At 38.7% G+C, this 16,643-nt stretch overlaps 3 protein-coding genes across 3 annotated transcripts; all 3 read right to left on the minus strand.

The window, feature by feature from the left end:
• Positions 1-937: 937 nt before the first annotated feature.
• RAD9 (cell cycle checkpoint control protein family) lies at positions 938-4,681 on the minus strand. The gene is made up of 10 exons (XM_028075452.2): positions 4,494-4,681; positions 4,084-4,203; positions 3,898-4,006; positions 3,124-3,375; positions 2,940-3,052; positions 2,664-2,728; positions 2,077-2,330; positions 1,851-2,007; positions 1,531-1,565; positions 938-1,445 (listed from the first exon to the last, which is right to left on the minus strand). Exons 1-10 carry the CDS (start codon positions 4,596-4,598, stop codon positions 1,306-1,308), a joined length of 1,350 nt encoding a protein of 449 aa, XP_027931253.2. The 5' UTR covers positions 4,599-4,681; the 3' UTR covers positions 938-1,305.
• Positions 4,682-6,582: 1,901 nt separating this feature from the next.
• LOC114187121 (heavy metal-associated isoprenylated plant protein 35) lies at positions 6,583-8,253 on the minus strand. Its single transcript, XM_028075254.2, has 3 exons — positions 8,080-8,253; positions 7,916-7,991; positions 6,583-7,744 (listed from the first exon to the last, which is right to left on the minus strand). Exons 1-3 carry the CDS (start codon positions 8,146-8,148, stop codon positions 6,762-6,764), a joined length of 1,128 nt encoding a protein of 375 aa, XP_027931055.1. The 5' UTR covers positions 8,149-8,253; the 3' UTR covers positions 6,583-6,761.
• Positions 8,254-11,039: 2,786 nt separating this feature from the next.
• Positions 11,040-16,492, minus strand: LOC114187879 (respiratory burst oxidase homolog protein B-like). Its single transcript, XM_028076275.2, has 12 exons — positions 15,891-16,492; positions 15,168-15,324; positions 14,058-14,106; positions 13,828-13,941; positions 13,313-13,741; positions 12,825-13,211; positions 12,644-12,739; positions 12,427-12,542; positions 12,229-12,331; positions 12,067-12,140; positions 11,453-11,967; positions 11,040-11,361 (listed from the first exon to the last, which is right to left on the minus strand). Exons 1-12 carry the CDS (start codon positions 16,384-16,386, stop codon positions 11,252-11,254), a joined length of 2,646 nt encoding a protein of 881 aa, XP_027932076.2. The 5' UTR covers positions 16,387-16,492; the 3' UTR covers positions 11,040-11,251.
• Positions 16,493-16,643: the final 151 nt, after the last annotated feature.

Below are 16,643 nucleotides of genomic sequence, written 5' to 3' on the forward strand. Positions count from 1 at the left end.
AATGACTTCTGATAGTGATACTAACACGTGGCATTGCAATGCCACGTGGCACTGACAATGCCACGTGTCACACAAGGACTTGACACGTGGCATTTTTTTTTAAATTTAAAAAAAAATTAAAAAAAAATTAAAAAATTAAAAAAAAGTAATTTTTTAAAAAAAAAAATTTAAAAAAAATCACAGATTGACACATGACATGTTGACTAACGATGTTAGTTAACTCTGTCTGAAAGAAACCTAATTGAAACAATTTTTAAAAATTAATATGCAATTGACACTTTTTTAAAACCGGATACCTATTTGACACACTAGCCCCAAAATGAATACTATACGAGTAATTAAACCTAAAAAAAATCATAGTTTTCTTTTTGTTACTACAAGAAAATAAAGAGAATAAAAAACACCATAGTTAAACAACCATAGAATTCATAGTCAATAAAGAATATTTTATTTAATTATATAAAAAATTAAAAAGAGATGTCACTTTTGAAATTGAAGGAGTTACTGAAATAAATTATATGAATCAAGGCATATATTTTCTGTCATTAATTACATAAGACGTGTAGAAATTCAAACCAATATTGATTAGTTTTAAGCAATAACACCTGAGAAGAACAAGGAAATTAAAAACTACGATTTTGAGATATTTGATATAAACGAAGTCAGTTGGCTTCTTGAGTACGAGAAGATAGATCCTAAATTTCAAGAATATGAATAAATGTAAACAATTAATCAGTCTGTCTACGATGAAAGGAAAGGAACATATAACATTGGTTTGCCTCCTTTAATTTTAAGTTAATATTAAACGTCGGATTCATCTAATTCCTCGACAGTGTCTTCATGGTCGGATCACAACATTTATCTCTTCATTATACCACGTTTCCTTAACTTTTTTTCTGTATTATCAGGTGACATGAACGGTCAAGACTTCGATCAATGAACCCTTTAAAAATGCGATCATCGTCCATTTGTCCATTGATCAGGGTAAGAGTTCTGGGGTACATAGTAGGATCAAGAACAGACTAATGGGGGAATACAGGAAGCTTGTCAGAACATATACTGTATCCCCTATGTTTTAAGCGAAGCGAAACAGGTAGACTAATTATCAGTAAGAAACTAGGCCTTTGTGCAGGTTAAATAGTATAATATATACAAGAAAGTCAACAATATATGGCTATTCTATCATTTTAAATGATGGATTACTGGATCAATTAGAAAAAACTTCAAAAGACAAGGCAACCTAGGAGAATCACCACAAGCAGGTAGTCGAGATAAAGGAGAACCATTACAGTAGAGTTGTCTAAATTAATGCTCTTCATAGTATGGCGGTGTTGACTGAATGCACTGCTCATTTTCCTCCTCTTCGTCTTCATCATCCTCTTCAGCCTCAATCCAATTACTGCGGTGATGTTGTGAAATTGCTTGAACATTATCTCGCAGCACATCTGGGTAAAATGTACCAATTATATTAGTTGCTGATGAAACTACAACAACATTTGGCACGCCCCTTAAAAAGCAAAACTAACTAACCTTGAGTCTCTGGTCCATGATTCAATTCAGTTGGTCTGAGACATCAGTCAAGGTACAGAGAGTAAGAGAGAATGAAGATAGCAATTTGCTTTAAATTAAAAGGGTTTCAACAGGCAAACAAGTCTAAAATCCATATAAACGGCTTTATTCCTAGTGTCTAGTTTGAGCACCCCATACTTTGTATCTGCTCTGAGAATTCAAACAGGTAATGGATATAAACAAAGAAATTACAATAACATTTGCAGCTGCAGCATCATCTGGGACAGTAAATCATGATAGAATTTCTAAGATATTGGCACAAACAGCAGTATCAAGGATACAAATTGGAGTCAATGGGATTATTTCCTGCAACTGATGCCACTCTAGAAATTTGCATTGTTCTAATTCTTTGAATTTCTCTTCCACCATCATCATTAAAAACGGTTTCTCCTTGTGCCTGCCGCTCTTCCAAAGGACTAATGCTTTTAAACACACTTGCTGCAAAATGAAAAAGCTTATGAGAATTTTGATCAATAAAAAATTATCCAATCCAAATATTTAAACAACCTGAGAGGTCCGACCAAATACGGGTGTGATCAGATGGAAGCTCTGATGATGCATTTGCTCTACAGTTCTCTTGCTGCATGTAAGATGCATTTCTTTCTTCAGTATGAGATTGTGCTCTGGTGGCCCCCGCAGGAGGTTCTGAGACAGCCCCTTCATGAAGCTGAGATATTAACATGGTTGCCAGCACAAGGGTTGCATCAAAATTTGAGTGAGACCCATCTTCCAAACCGAACTTAGGCGCCAAAAGAACAGGTCTGCTTGCCGAACACAGTATCATACAAGAATAACGTAAATAACAAATAGTAACTACAAAAAACAAACATAAAAGTATAAAATTCCGAATGCAAGAAAATATGTCGATTTATTTGGGCGTATGTAGCTTATTTCTCCACACTAAAATCCAAGACAATTTGTCTATGCATCTTTTCACATTTCCTTAGTTCTATTTGGGGTTTAATCTATGATAATTACACTCATCATAGCAATATGCATGATGCCATAACATAAAAGAGAAGGTATGAATTTGTATTCATAGGACAATCCATGCCATTGAGGATAAACAGTGTTAGATATTAAATACATCTTACTCGCCAGCTTTCTCGAAATGTAAATGGATGTCAACTTCACAGCCCTCACAAAATGAAAGAAATGCCTGCAGTTTCATCAGAAAAATACCAAGTGTATTTTAATACTCTAATTTATCATAGAATGGAAGAAAGAAAGAATAACACAAATTCTGAGAGATAAACATGATAAAATTTTAAAAACATGATAAAATTTTAAAAACATGATAACATTTGACTTAAATCTCTAACAACATTTGCTAAACTCTCATACAAAATCTTACAAACAAAAGGCCATACCTTCAATTCTTTTACACTGAAAGTCACATCTATTGGATCTCCAGTATGAACATACTGCAAAAATTCTGCTTTAGGATCTATCCATAGTTGGGTGTGCAGCAATGTATCATTGTCTGCAATGACATCCACAAACATAAATATATACAGTTTGCAATATAGCTACCAACAAAAGAATCCTCTTTACCTTTGGTTGGGTCCATATAACTTCGAAGTTCAACAGCCTTTCCACCAATTTCATTTGCACCATCAAGAGGTAGAGCAGAAGGTTCTGTTGCAATGATAGTGATCTCTTGAAGAGAGGACTGAAAATTAGCAAGTAACCTGTTCAGATCTCGAGGCCTCACAACAAAGTTGCTGGGAAATTTTTGCCTATCAAGGGACAAGTGTTGTATGTCAGGTTCTACATTGCAAGTAATCCAATAGCTTTTTCTCATACCTGCAGTCATGAAAACGTATCCTTACTAATCGACCTTACAGTCAAACATGTGTTGGAAACCACACACAGAAAATAGCCGCATAAATTATGAGATGCCTAACACCATTTAAACAGTAAATTACATTGAATTGAAGTTACAACAATTTCATTAAGCTCATTTAAGAAAAAAATTGCTACTATAGACTTTTAGAACATTAATACGCAGCAGACTTCAAAATCTGCAGAGGAAGTTGCGTATAGTGATGGGAAGTAACAAATCCTTTAGCTGCTGACCAAGATAAAAGATGCAATTGACACGCAGAAGTTAACCCACTCGAAGAAAGGGGGCATGCCATCAATATTAAAAGTATGTTTCCATAACATTGGCCAAGTACAAAATGTGGCTAGTTTTAATTCAGAAACCAACTAAATGATTGGTCTCCCATGGTAACCAAATTAAATCCAAATGCAATTTCTTGTACTATAACTTTCCCTTGTCGAGCAACCACCAGAGATAGCGTACACACTAAATAAGCAATTTACCATTATAGCAATCCAAAATCCACCGCACTTTGGGAGCATCTGGATCAGGCAGTATCACAGTCAAATGATCAATATTCGTAATAGGTGTCCTTAGAACAGCACAAACAGCCTAATCAGAGTATGTGAGAAAGAACTTGTTATTTGCAAACCTCATTTAATTTAAAGTGAGAAAAGACCGGTCCGTACCTTCAGAAGCACACTACATTGCACGGAATTACCAGAAACAGTATACGCGTCAAAGAAGTCAGGATTGAAAGCGATGCATTCGTAGGCCGAACGCGAAGAATTAATAGTGTGGAAAAGAAGCTTCAATAACAAATCAAGAAACAAAAATTAGTAGTACACCAGAGCATTACACTCCTGAACAATCAATAATCAACATTCTCCAGTTCGCTTTAAAGCACTAATTATGCTCACAAAACCCTAACTAAAGTGTAAGGAGCTACTGCAAACAGTGAGAAAACAGAAGTGGTTTTTCCGCGTCTCTTAATCTGGTTCGAAATTATCATTAAGCAAAATTCCGTTCGGATTGAGAAATGGTGAAAACGGAAATGAAGAAAATGAGAATTGGAGTTGCAGAGGAATGTTATTGTTACCTGAGAGGAAGAGGCTTGAATGGCAAGCTCGTTTCCGATGCGTGCGAGACAAGTGATGCATCGCGCAAAGGTTTTGAGAGCGTTATCGCTTAACTTGAATTCCATAGTTCGTTCCACGCGGCACAGTGCGTAACGCGCTTTATTAGGGTTCGCGTTTTGGCGGGAAGAAGGCTACTATTCACCGTTGGATCATGTGTTTGTATTGCTGTTTTACAGATGTTCATTAATGAAATTCAATTTGTTTTTTAGTTTTAATTTAGGCTTAAATATTTGGTTCTCTAATCCTAGATTTTATTTAATTCACTTTGATTCTTTAGATTATTAAACATATTCAATTTGGTCTTCAATGTTATGTTTAATTTAGCATCATTCTGACTAGATTGACTCCCAGGTCTGCACAAAAAAATGCGGGATGGGTTGAAATGTAGAACTCATTGGCCCGCATAGATCCGCAGCCCGTGCAGGCTAAAGGCGGGACGGAGCGGGCTGGCCTGCTAGCCCGCTTACAAAATTATATGTTCTTATTTTGTAGTTCTCACATCATTTATCACGTTTTTTCTTTCATTTTCTTTTATTTGTTTTATTATTATTATTATGTTTATGTATAACAATTGTATATAAGATAATGATTTTAGTTACTGAATATGAAATATCTTTTTATGCAATTTTAGGTACATGTCTTATAAGGTGACATGTTGCAATTGTACTTTAATTATAATATTGCATTTTAGGTAAACTAATTTGAATTATTTTAATAGAAAATGAATATTAATCATTATGAAAAAATAAAAAGATTTTTATTTTGCTCAACACAAAAAAAAAATTCACTCATCACAAATGCAGGTCAGCTCGCGGGCCATGGACCAACCAGCGAGACAGAACAGACCAGAAAAAAGAATCCAATAATAAACTGCGGAACGAACCAATCCGAACCGTACTTTGCGAACCAAAACACGAGACGGATCAAAACAGACCGGACTCACTTTGTCATCGCTAACTTTGACACGGGTAAGGTGGCATTATCCTTTAATTTCATAAGATGTGATTCCAATGCCCCCTTCTTGCTCGGTCCACACAAAGTTTCGTATAAGAATAAGTAAACTCTTAGGCCACACACATATATATTTGAAAATTATAAAGAAGAATAACGTGAAAAAATTATTAAACAGACATTGATTTAAAAAAAAATGGAGCATACGAACTTTAATTTATTATGTCGTGTGTGTAGATTTGTGAAAGGATAGGATGAATTGGATTGAATTGCATCAATGTACATAGAAAAAAAGTGCAACTAAATACATGAAAGCTATACTTGCTATTTTTGTATCAGATCCTCTTCAAGAAATAATCTAACTATTCTATGTATTTCATATTATCCGCCCCAAAAAAAAAAGATTAATCGTGTGTGAGAAGATGAATAGTTGAAGCCTACGATTATTGAAGGTTTGAATGTGAATTCAACTGCTCTTAAAGATAAAGGTGGTTTGGAATTGTATAGAACACAGAAGGAATACTCAACAAAAGAGAAAAGATACAGAGAAAGAACCAGGTTCCTCAGAATATTGATCGGACCAATAGGAAGGGATAGAAAGTTGAGTGTGATTAGCTAAAATCTACCACTACGTTGTGTTTGGTTGCTGCTGAATGTTCATAAGCTTAAAATAGTTATTTTTGCAGCATAAAAACTAGCTAATGAAAACACAGAGCAAACAAGAAAAAAAGGAGAGTAAAACGTAAAGCTAATGACATCATATTCATACTTCATAAGAAGGTAAATTTTAAAATTTCCAGCGCTTTGAATTGTGCAAGAAAAGGAATAAATTCTTAGCCAAATTCTGTTTGGCTAAGAGATAACAAGGGAATCTCCAAAAAGCATAATCAAGTTGATGGGGGAATCGAAGCAAAAAAGAGCTTTTTCATAGATTTAAAGATGGCATTTTCAGCGGTTCAACAACTTCAATCCCATTCCCATTTTCTTATAGCTGAATCTTATTCCAATTTAAAAAATTTCCCCAAAAAGATTGATTCACAAATAAAATCATAATTAATTAATTAATTCGTACCTATAAACAAGATTTGAGAATCTGGGAGACAAAAATAAAATGATTTTACTCAGAATTCAAACGAAAACACCCGGTGTTCACGCATCAAGTTAAAGAGAAGAACACACCGAGATTAACATTAACCTAACTGAAGCACAGAGCAAGTAACTAATTAACTAACTAACGATGAAAAGAAAGTTAGTTAAGGTGGTTGTGACATGATCTCTCACATGATAAAACATGCATTGGGGTTTTCATCGCTGAACAATTCGAAGGAATAAGAGGGTGGTGAAGGTGAAGGATAAGTTTCTGAGTCTGACTCGGACCCAGCGCACCGATACACGTGGGAATACGAATACGGTTGCGAGGACGTATAATACGCAGCACCGTAGCGGGTGACGGAGGGATACGTTGTTGGGTGGTAGGTTCCACCATACACCGGAGATGCTGGTGCATGATAGTGCGGTGGGAACTGATGCCGTGTGGGACTCTCATTGGGTGGGCCCAAAATAGTAACCAGGCCTGGGCCCGGGCCATGTCCATGACCACCGGGCATCTGGTTCCGGTTGGGGTTCCAATCTCCACCAGGGTGTTCGACCACAGTAACACCACCCTCGTTACCGTTGATGACAACATTCCCCTTTTGCCCCTTGCTTTTCGACTTTTTCCCTCCACTCCCACCCTCGTTCGCTCCTCCGTTATCGTCAATTCCCGGCACGTTGATAGTAACCCTTCTCTCCCCCATCGATGACTGGTGACCGGGTGGCAGAGTCATGGCTTGCCTCAGCTCCATCCTCGGCTCTTGGAACTGCAAACCGGCTAAGCCGGTTGCGCTTCCTTCACCCATTCTGTTAACGTTGAAAAACCCTTCGCTGCTTCTGATCATGTTGCCACCTTCCATGATTTTGCCCGTGTCTTGAACGACAACCTTAACAGCTTCCTTTTCGTTGTTGATGTTTTGTTTCTCGTCGCCGCTTGGGTTACTTTCTTCGCTGCTTTCTTGCTCGCTCGGTCTCTCTTTGTTCTCTGTGCTTGCCTTCTTCTTCTTCTTCTTCTTTTTCTTCTTCTTCTTCTTCAGTTCGGGTTGGTCAGGCCACAGTTCTGCTCGTTTCCCTGTTTCCGTTAATTTCTTAATCAAAGTATCGCTGTCCACGTTCCCCTTTACCACCACCTTTTGTTCCTTCAAATCAATCGTTGTGCAATAGACACCTGGCTCAACGAGAAATTCGTAGTAATTAAGACAACCTTGGAATTTCAGAATAAACAAACAACCGTTCACTAGCTTCAGTTAAGAAACTAATCAAACCGTTAACAGAGATTTTAATAGAGTGGTAAGATTGAAGGAAATTTACGAGGATGTTAGGTTTTAAACATGATTACCGTCTATGCTCTGTAGAATTTTCTTTACTTTCCTTGTGCAGGCTTGGCAATGAATGGAGACTTTCAACACACAGCTCTGGAGAACAGAGGCGATAGGAAGAGGATTAGAATCTGGTGGAGATGAGAAATTATGAGAGAAGAAGGGAGAAGAATGAATGTTCAACCTTGCACGTGAGATGTTCTAAACCTTCTTCTGGTTCTCTAACTTCGACTCTTGTTTCTGTTGCAGCCATTGGAAACACAGAAACTAATTGAGATGCTTCAGTTGTGTAGCAGAAGGGTGCTTGAAACTGGTTGAAATGCTTCAAAAGCAAGAAAACGATGCTCTAATACTTTGGCATCAATATATATATCCTATGGAAGTAAAGGGAAATGTATTCTACTATTTTAAGTATTTTACTTTTTTGGTGAAATTCCTTCTTGTTATTGTTCTAATAATTTAAAGCAATGTCTCCGGTCTATACTATTATTTTTTTCTGGACTGTTCTTCAATAAATATTAATATTATAGATTTAATCATTGCTATCAATTTTTTATCGGATTTTATCTAATAGTAACTTTTCTTAAACGTAATCCCACATTTCAAATTTTCATTTATATTAAAAGAAAAATGATTTTTTAATTACTAAATTTTGATAATTTTTTCTTATAATTTAGGTATTATTTTTTAATTGGTTTTTATTTTCTCTTTCTCAATATTTCAAAGTTGTCAAAATTTAATAATCAAAATATCATTATTCGAATAAAAATTAAGATTTAATGTTATACAATTGATATAATTTTTTACTGGATAAATGTCGTACAAATTATCGTTGTAAGTTTTATAGAAAAATTTATGCATAATTATTTAAAAATAATATCAATATAAACATTAGACTTTTAATTAAAATAAAATATAGCAACATATATACTGTTATGTACAAATTACCTTCTTCTAAATAGTTATTAAAAACTTGATGCGATTGTGGTTTATGTAATGGATACTTATCATTATAGCATTTGATGCCTCTTCACCTTTTCTGTTTTGTGAATTTCATAATCAGCCCCTGACACCCTTTGAAGGTGAATTTTTGTTTCTTTTACAATTCTTTTGATATAAATATATACATAAATGAAGGGCAATGCTTGTAACCACTTGCTGCAGAAACAACCCATATTTTCAGAGGTTTTACTTGAAAGAAATGTAACTTTCATGAGATTGAAGATATGTCATAATTAGAGGTGTCAATTTGACCCCAGTTCATGGGCCAGCCCTGACCACTCTTCATAAAGTCCCCTTTTAGGGGGGTCCTAAATGAGGGGTCCAAAAAAAAGTACCAGCCTCCAAAACCCCCTCTCTAGTGGGTTAGGACTAGGGCTAAGGTGGGTTAGCCCCCCAAATAATACTACATTAAGCCAGAGTCAAAGATTAAATTGAGCGACCCAAACGGGCCCGATGACCCGGACGGGCTCGACAACACGGACGAGCCCAATGACCAGGACATACCCAATGACAAGGACAGACCCGACGACCAAGATGAGTCCGACGACCAGGACGAGCTTGACAACCCGGACATGCTAAACAACACGGACGGGCCCAAAAACCCAAACGGGCCAGACGACCAAGATGGGCCCGACGACCAGGACATGCCTGACAACCCAGACATGCCAGACAACACGGACGGGCCTGACGAACCAAACGGGCCCGAAAACCCGGACGGGCTAGACGAGCCAAATGGGCCCTACGACCCAGACGAGCCCAACGATCTAAACGGGCTGACGACCCGAACGGGCCCAACGATTCAAACAGACCCAATGATCCAGACAAGCCCCACGACCCGAACGGGCAAACGACTCGTATGGACCCGACGATCAAAACGGGCCCGACGACCCGAACGGGCCAGACAATCCGAACGGGCCCGATGACCCAGACGTGCCAGACGACCCAAACAGGACCGACGACCGGAACGGACCCAACGAGCCAAATGGGCCCGACAATCCGAACGGGCCTGACGACCTGAACGAGCCTGACGACCCGAACGGGCCCGACGACCCAAACAAGCCAGACGACCCAAATGGGCCCGACGACTCGAACGTGCCACACGACCCGAACGGGCCCGACGACCAAGACGTGTCAGACGACCCGAACGAGTCCGATGACCCGAACGGGCCCAATGACCCGAACGAGCCCGACGACCTGAACGGGCTCGACGACCCGAACGCACTCGACAACTCGAATGGGCCGGACGACCCGTTCGGGTGGTCGGGCCCGTTCGGGTCGTTGGACATCTCTAGATCATCGGGCCTATATGGTTCGTTGGGCCCGTTTGGGTCGTCGATCCTGTCCGGGTCGTTGGGTTCGTCCGGCTCGTCGGGCCCATTCGGTTCATTCGGTCCCTCTGGGTGTCGGGCCCGTCTGGGTGTCAGGCCCGTCCGGGTCGTCGGGCTCATCCAGGTCATCGAGCCCATCCTGGTTGTCGGGTCCGTCTGGGTCGTCGGGCCCGTCCGGGTCGTCGGGCCCGTCCTGGTTGTCGGGTCCGTCTGGGTCGTTGGCCCCGTACGTGTCTTCGGCCCCATCTGGGTCGTCGGCCCCGTACGTGTCTTCGGGCCCGTTCGGGTCGTAGGGCCCGTCTGGGTCGTAGGGCCTGTTTGGGTCGTCAGGTCCATACAGGTTGTCGGGCCCGTTGGGGTCGTTTGTAGGGTTTTTGGCCCTGTGAGCTTCTTTGTTGGGGGCTTTTTTTCAATGTGGGCTTTTTTGGCTCTAGCCCACATGGGTCAGGGCCAAACCCTGTGGACTGGGCCAAATTGACACCTCTAGTCATAATTTCCATCAATATCCAAGCAGTTGCAATTGAAAATCGTTTGGGAAAATTTACTTCATAGTTTCTGGGACTATTACATGTGTACATGCCCATGGTTTTAGTCTAGTTTTCAAGCAATTTTCTAGATTGAAAAAATAGTTTTCCAGAAATAGAAATGCGATCCATTATCATGCGAAAATTGACATATTTTTTGTACAGAGATTCGTTAGAAGTATGGATATGTGGTGTGGTACATGACGTTGGAAGATGAACTAAATTATGTTGCATATATACACACTAAATCGTGGATGAAATTGAGTCAAGCACTTTGGTATATGTTGCGATAATCATTTAAGGCTTTCTTCGATGGTAACATTAATTGTTAACAATTTCATCGTTCATTTTACATCAAAATGATACAATTTCTTTTATACATGTATGTATAAACCTCAACCCACTGCAGCTAGCTGCTTATCTACCCAGTACAAAAAAAAAACCCAGAAAATTATACACGTTATCACAGTTAAGAAAAAATAACGAATTATGACAAAAGAATTTAGAAGTTCTCTTTGTGAAAATCGAACTTAGTGTTGGTTTTTCTGGAGAAGTCAAGAGAAAGCCTTTTAAGTTCTCCAACCAATGTGTGCGCCCCACAGTAGAAAACACCTGAAATTAATCGATTTGTATAGAAAAATGAGATAATATGATACAAAATTGAATTGAAAAAATTGAACTTGAGCAATATTAGAGTACTCACCAACTCTTTTTCCAGGGTGTTTGAGTGCAGTATGTTTAAAAACACTGCGCCAATTTGGTCTAGCAAAATGTGTCTTCACCCTTGTCCCTGAAACAATATCCACACCACTTTTCGCGTGGTGGAGAGATTGAAGCATGGTGATCAAAGCAGAGCGAGCATCTCCTTCCTCGTACACACTTGTGCAATAGTTGTGAAGCTCGATTATTCCATCTTTGTCGTACTCTGCAACATCATCCATCACACCCTTGAACCATTCGAAGGAACCTTGCTCACGAGTGACCCAGTAGAAATAGGCCCTGTTGGTGGCAAAAGGTTTCCTCTTGTTGTTCTTAACTCCACTTTCTACCATCCCTTCTTCTAAGTCTTTCTGCTGTTTCATGTTGTTCAGCACGTCTTTCAGGATACTGATCAAAGGGGTGGCTCCAATTCCCAGACCCACCAGAAGGATCACTTCGTAGTCTTTGTAGTCTTGTGCTGGAGCTCCATAAGGACCATCGATCACAAGCTTTGGCATCCTGCAAAAACAATTTCAATTTCACCACAATCAGTATAATACTAGGAATCAGTTTTGGTGTTTTCAGAAGTAAAATCGTTGCCTTTATCGTTCAACTTACCTTGGTATGTTGTTTCCTTGTAACATATCAGCTCGCAGAAGACCACTCTGGTCACCACTTGCTGGTTGACATGCCTGCATAATGGAATAAATAACAAGGTAAGGTATTACATTATATGCAACATTTTTTAGGATAAATGGTTGTGTCTCGAGCAAAATTTACCTTGGCAAAAACATTCTTAAGCTGTGATGTCCAATCACCCAATGTCCGAATGTGAACGCTTACATAGTCATCTCCTGGGGCTGATGTAATAGAGAAAGGATGCCTACACAACAACGTTGTCAACTTCGTCAACACCAGAAAGTTTTAATAGTAATGTGTAACAGAATAACAGTAACAAAAAAGGAATGTTTATTATACCATTGAAATGGAGAAACATCTGAACAGTTAACGAAAATATACTGTCCACTAGAGTACTTGAATCCTTGTGGTTTAGATACATGTAAGGCCAACACATTTCCTGGGTACACTGCCACCTGAGTTTCAAGAAAAATGCATTGAAAACATTAGTTTATAATAGAAAAAACGAAAAATTGAACTTAATAAGAACTTCAAGTGAGAGAAGGTGATGTTTTACCTTCAAAATCTTGACACTTTTGTAGCCAGACCTGAAAGCACGAAGCAATCGCTCGCATGCGTATAGTATCATAGGAATTGCAAGATACATCCAAGTCTGTGGAAATAAATTCTGAATTAAGAACAATATTTCATATGAAGCAAAGTTAAAGGGTGGTAATAGTTGATGCATGCGTGCATACCGTTTTCTTGTACCATTCCTTGGAGAGGTACAAGTAGTATCCGTGAACGATGAAAAGGGCATAGACGATGACAAAAAGATGATGAGAGTACCAAAAGGCGTTGAAGCCAGTGAGCTTTTTGAGAGGCTTGGGGAGGTTCAATCTGTTTCTTCGGAACCAGGGTTGAGCCAAAGTGAAGGCAATAGCCATAAGCACCACAATGGTTATCCCGGTCCAACCCTCTGTCCCTTTCACGAACCACCAATAATCATCGGGTCTCTCTTCTCCAAAAAATGGCTTCATGGGCTCATATTCGTCATCTGTCGTATGTAACAACCTTGGGAAGTCACATGTTAAATGACAAAGTGCATGTATCCCAACCCCAATTGCAATGCCAAAAGCTATCACCTGTATCAAATCAAAACCATTATCAGCAAAGAAAAACGAAACTATGTACTGTGATAATGATAAGATAATCTTCGTGTGACACATTATGCTAATGTTATTACCTTGTGAAAGTTGATGTTGTCGTCAAAGGGAACAGCCATGCCTAACTTGGTTTTACTTCTGAGCCAAGTGATGGTGTTTCTGCAAACGGGTAAGAGGATTAAGGCCATGTTGAACTTGAGGGTCTCAGCAGCACCTTTGGCTGCTGTGACACAATAGCCCATGACGTGGAACACGGCACGGTGCTTGTACTGGATGAACTTCCAAGTGAAAAGAGCAGCACAAATTGCAAGCCAAAGAGCAATAACCCAGATTCTTTTCCAATTGTCCTCCACAAAGTAAGCCAGTGCCCGGAACCCACGCTTTATAGGGTTGTACTCTTTGGTTGGGACCAGTTTCTGGCTCAGCATTTGACTCATCACACGACTATCCGTTGTTATGTGAGTTGATTGTGCTGGTGCTTGCAGAAGAAGCATTTCCAAGTTGTGCAGCTGCAAGTTGCAGTGGGTGAGTTGAAAAGTTTGAAATTTAAGACAAGTATTCTTAGTTTTCAGTAGTTTGATGATAGAACACAAACCTCGATGTATCCAAGGTTGTCTGGATCCAACTCCTCCATGATAAGAGCTGCATATTCATCTGAACGTTCTTGTAGTTTCGACAGCTTATTAGCCGAAGCGCTTAAGGCGATAATCTGTAAAATCACATAAAGTTCACATTTCCATAAGTTTCTTGTAAAATCACCTTTAGTTTATTGTCACTGTAAAAGAGTGAGCTCTTATAATTATTTTTATCACAGTAAACACTCACCTCTTGAACTTCTTCTTGGGTGATTCTTCCGTCGGCATTTTTGTCCACCCTGACATGAATTCAAATTATTTAGGGACAGTTTCGCAGGAAATGGGTGAGGGTCCAATCAAAATTCAATAATGTTGACATTGAACATGAACTAGTAGTTGTTTTGTTTTGTTTTTTACTTGGATATGTATACTACGTAAACGTAATGTTTCTCAAATAGCTGCTGATAATTTCACACAGAGTTTTCAATAGTCAACCCATCCATCCGTTGACTGCTTCTTTTTCCTTAAAGGGCAAAGCTTTAATTTTTTTTTTCCCTTTCTTTTAGAAGTGTGCATGTTTTTAATTTGTCTTTAGAATATTCAATTGTTATTATATATGCTGATTTCTTCGTACTTTCTACCCTACCCTGGACTATTCCACACCTAATCCCATTACAAAATATGTTTAGGTTTGAACAACGAATAAAACAACTCACACCAGTAAAGAATTATAAAAGATTTTTTTTCCCCTAAAAGTGTTTAAAAGTCACATTTTACAACAACAAATAAATATTTGACATTCTCGAAGAATTTAGTCGTAAAATAGGTGAACACTTCTTAATTTAGATGAAAAAAATTCAATTTGTTAAACAAATGCTCAGAGAAAAAATTGTGTCCATGTTTACCTCTTTACCTATATACAACTATTTTTGTACCAAAAAAGTGGATAATAATTAACCATGAAAAAGGACTGGTTGTGTCATAAACAAATGTAATTAATTAACCTCAGAACTATTTTCATTAATTAAATCATTCATTCATTCTTACTTCAACCACACAGCAGCATTAATTGCGAAAAACGTCTTCAATTTCTTAGAGAAATGTCTCATTCCTATTATTGCTTCCCATGTTTCACATTATAGAGTCAATAACTGGATTATGACGCGTGTTTCATATGCAAATGCACGAAATGCGGCGTTTTTTTTTTTTTTTTTCTGTTTGATAGCGGAAAATAATTGCGGATCAATGTCCCATAATGTCCGACGATGTTCTATAGTTTACAGGGTTTAGGACATTATAGATATTATATGAGGATTTTAATGAAAAAAAAAAAAAAAACACTGAGGAATTGAAAACTTACATATCAAAGAAGGTCTGGAGCCTTGAATCAAAGCTCTGGTCGGTAATTTGTTCCCAAAATTCACGCAACTCATCTTTTGTTATGGAAGCTGATGTTATGCCTCGACGACGAGATAATGCGTCAAATAATTCCCCAGCAAACTCCTTCTCGTGCATACCTATAAATCATTTTGTCCAAAATACATTTAGCAAAGGTTTTCTTCAATACTGTAGTAAAACTTTTTTACTATTCTATTTCTTAATTAACTTGTAAAGGTTTCGAAAATTATTAAAATTTGCTAACAATATTCAAATAAAAAAAAATTAAATTACTTTAGTAAACTAATGATTAAAGCATGGAGCAAGTAGAGGGATATATTAAAAAATACATTATTTTATAAAAATATTAAGTGACTTACATAAAAAATAATAATAAAAACGTCTAGATGCATGCATGAGTATAACTTATAAAAATGAAGGGAGAAACATTATGCAATGTTGACCAATCCTGCAGGAGAAACTATAGTTTATAAGAGTGGCTATGGCAGTGACATTCTTTCTTTTAACATTTTTTATAATATATCATCGTACATAATATAATACAAAAAATGTTAAGAAAGGATGAATAAAACATAAAACGATAAAAGTGTGTTGTTATCGCAAATTTTTCATACACTGAGCATATTGGTTTTTATATACAATAATAATAATTGCGAAAGTAAGAAAGAAGAGAAAGAATGCTTACCAATGCACTGACCGAAGCGCGTTCTGGGCAATTTGCCCTCAACGGCCAAGTCAAGAAAGCGCTTCTCCACCTGCGACCAACCTTCGGTTCCGACATTTTTGGTCATGAACTTGAAACCTCGGAGAGCGCGAGCGGCGCCAGACTTGGACCTATCGACCCTGTCGAACTTCTTGGACGAGGTCATTCTCTTGAGCTCCTGCGAGACCTGCCGGAGCCGCACCGACAGCGAGGAGGGCCGCTTCTCGAGGCGGGAGGCGAGGAGCGCGGTCTCGGGGTCTCCGCCCCTGATGTTTTGAACCGAAACGACGTCGTCGCGAACGTCCAGCGTTATCTCCACCAACTCCTCCTCATCCTTGAACCTGGCGCTCTTCTTGCCGCTCTTCTTGTTGGAGACCAATGGGCCGCTCATGGGCCCGCTGAAGCCCACTCGCGTGCTCCGGCTCCCGGAGCTCCCCGTCTCCGACCATGACTCTATTTGATGCTCTTCAATCTCCATCACGTCAAAATCCCTTCAGTTAACGCTGCTTCTGACCAAACGAAACCTATTCAAAACCGCTTATTTGTATTTGTATCAGGGGTTGATGAAGTTGTGTTACGAAACGAAGATAGTGTTTGGGAAAATATATATAGGAAATGAGAGAGAGGAAGTGGTGAGTGATGCAGAAAGGCAAAATAACGCGTGAAGGGTGAGAGAGAAGTCAAAAATGGAGGGGACTATGATAAAAAATCAAAAGTTGCATGTGGACAATTATT

The sequence above is a fragment of the Vigna unguiculata genome, chromosome 6 (genome assembly GCF_037176805.1).
Source record: "Vigna unguiculata cultivar grain cowpea cultivar isolate G323 ecotype 2 chromosome 6, ASM3717680v1, whole genome shotgun sequence".
NCBI lineage: Eukaryota > Viridiplantae > Streptophyta > Magnoliopsida > Fabales > Fabaceae > Vigna > Vigna unguiculata.

Bases quoted from the DNA above. Each gene is read 5' to 3' on its own strand.
- LOC114187879 (XM_028076275.2), bottom strand. From the start codon at position 16,386: ATGGAGATTGAAGAGCATCAAATAGAGTCATGGTCGGAGACGGGGAGC. The intron at 14,107-15,167 runs GTAAGTTTTCAA...AATTCATGTCAG, and splicing joins CTCCAGACCTTCTTTGATAT to GGTGGACAAAAATGCCGACG. The intron at 12,141-12,228 runs GTAAATTTTGCT...TCCATTATGCAG, and splicing joins TTAAGAATGTTTTTGCCAAG to GCATGTCAACCAGCAAGTGG.
- LOC114187121 (XM_028075254.2), bottom strand. From the start codon at position 8,148: ATGGCTGCAACAGAAACAAGAGTCGAAGTTAGAGAACCAGAAGAAGGT. The intron at 7,992-8,079 runs GTTGAACATTCA...TCTGTTCTCCAG, and splicing joins TAGAACATCTCACGTGCAAG to AGCTGTGTGTTGAAAGTCTC. The intron at 7,745-7,915 runs GTAATCATGTTT...TCGTTGAGCCAG, and splicing joins AATTCTACAGAGCATAGACG to GTGTCTATTGCACAACGATT.
- RAD9 (XM_028075452.2), bottom strand. From the start codon at position 4,598: ATGGAATTCAAGTTAAGCGATAACGCTCTCAAAACCTTTGCGCGATGC. The intron at 2,331-2,663 runs GTAAGATGTATT...TTCGGCAAGCAG, and splicing joins CATTTCGAGAAAGCTGGCGA to ACCTGTTCTTTTGGCGCCTA. The intron at 1,566-1,850 runs GTATCCTTGATA...CTGATGTCTCAG, and splicing joins AATCCCATTGACTCCAATTT to ACCAACTGAATTGAATCATG.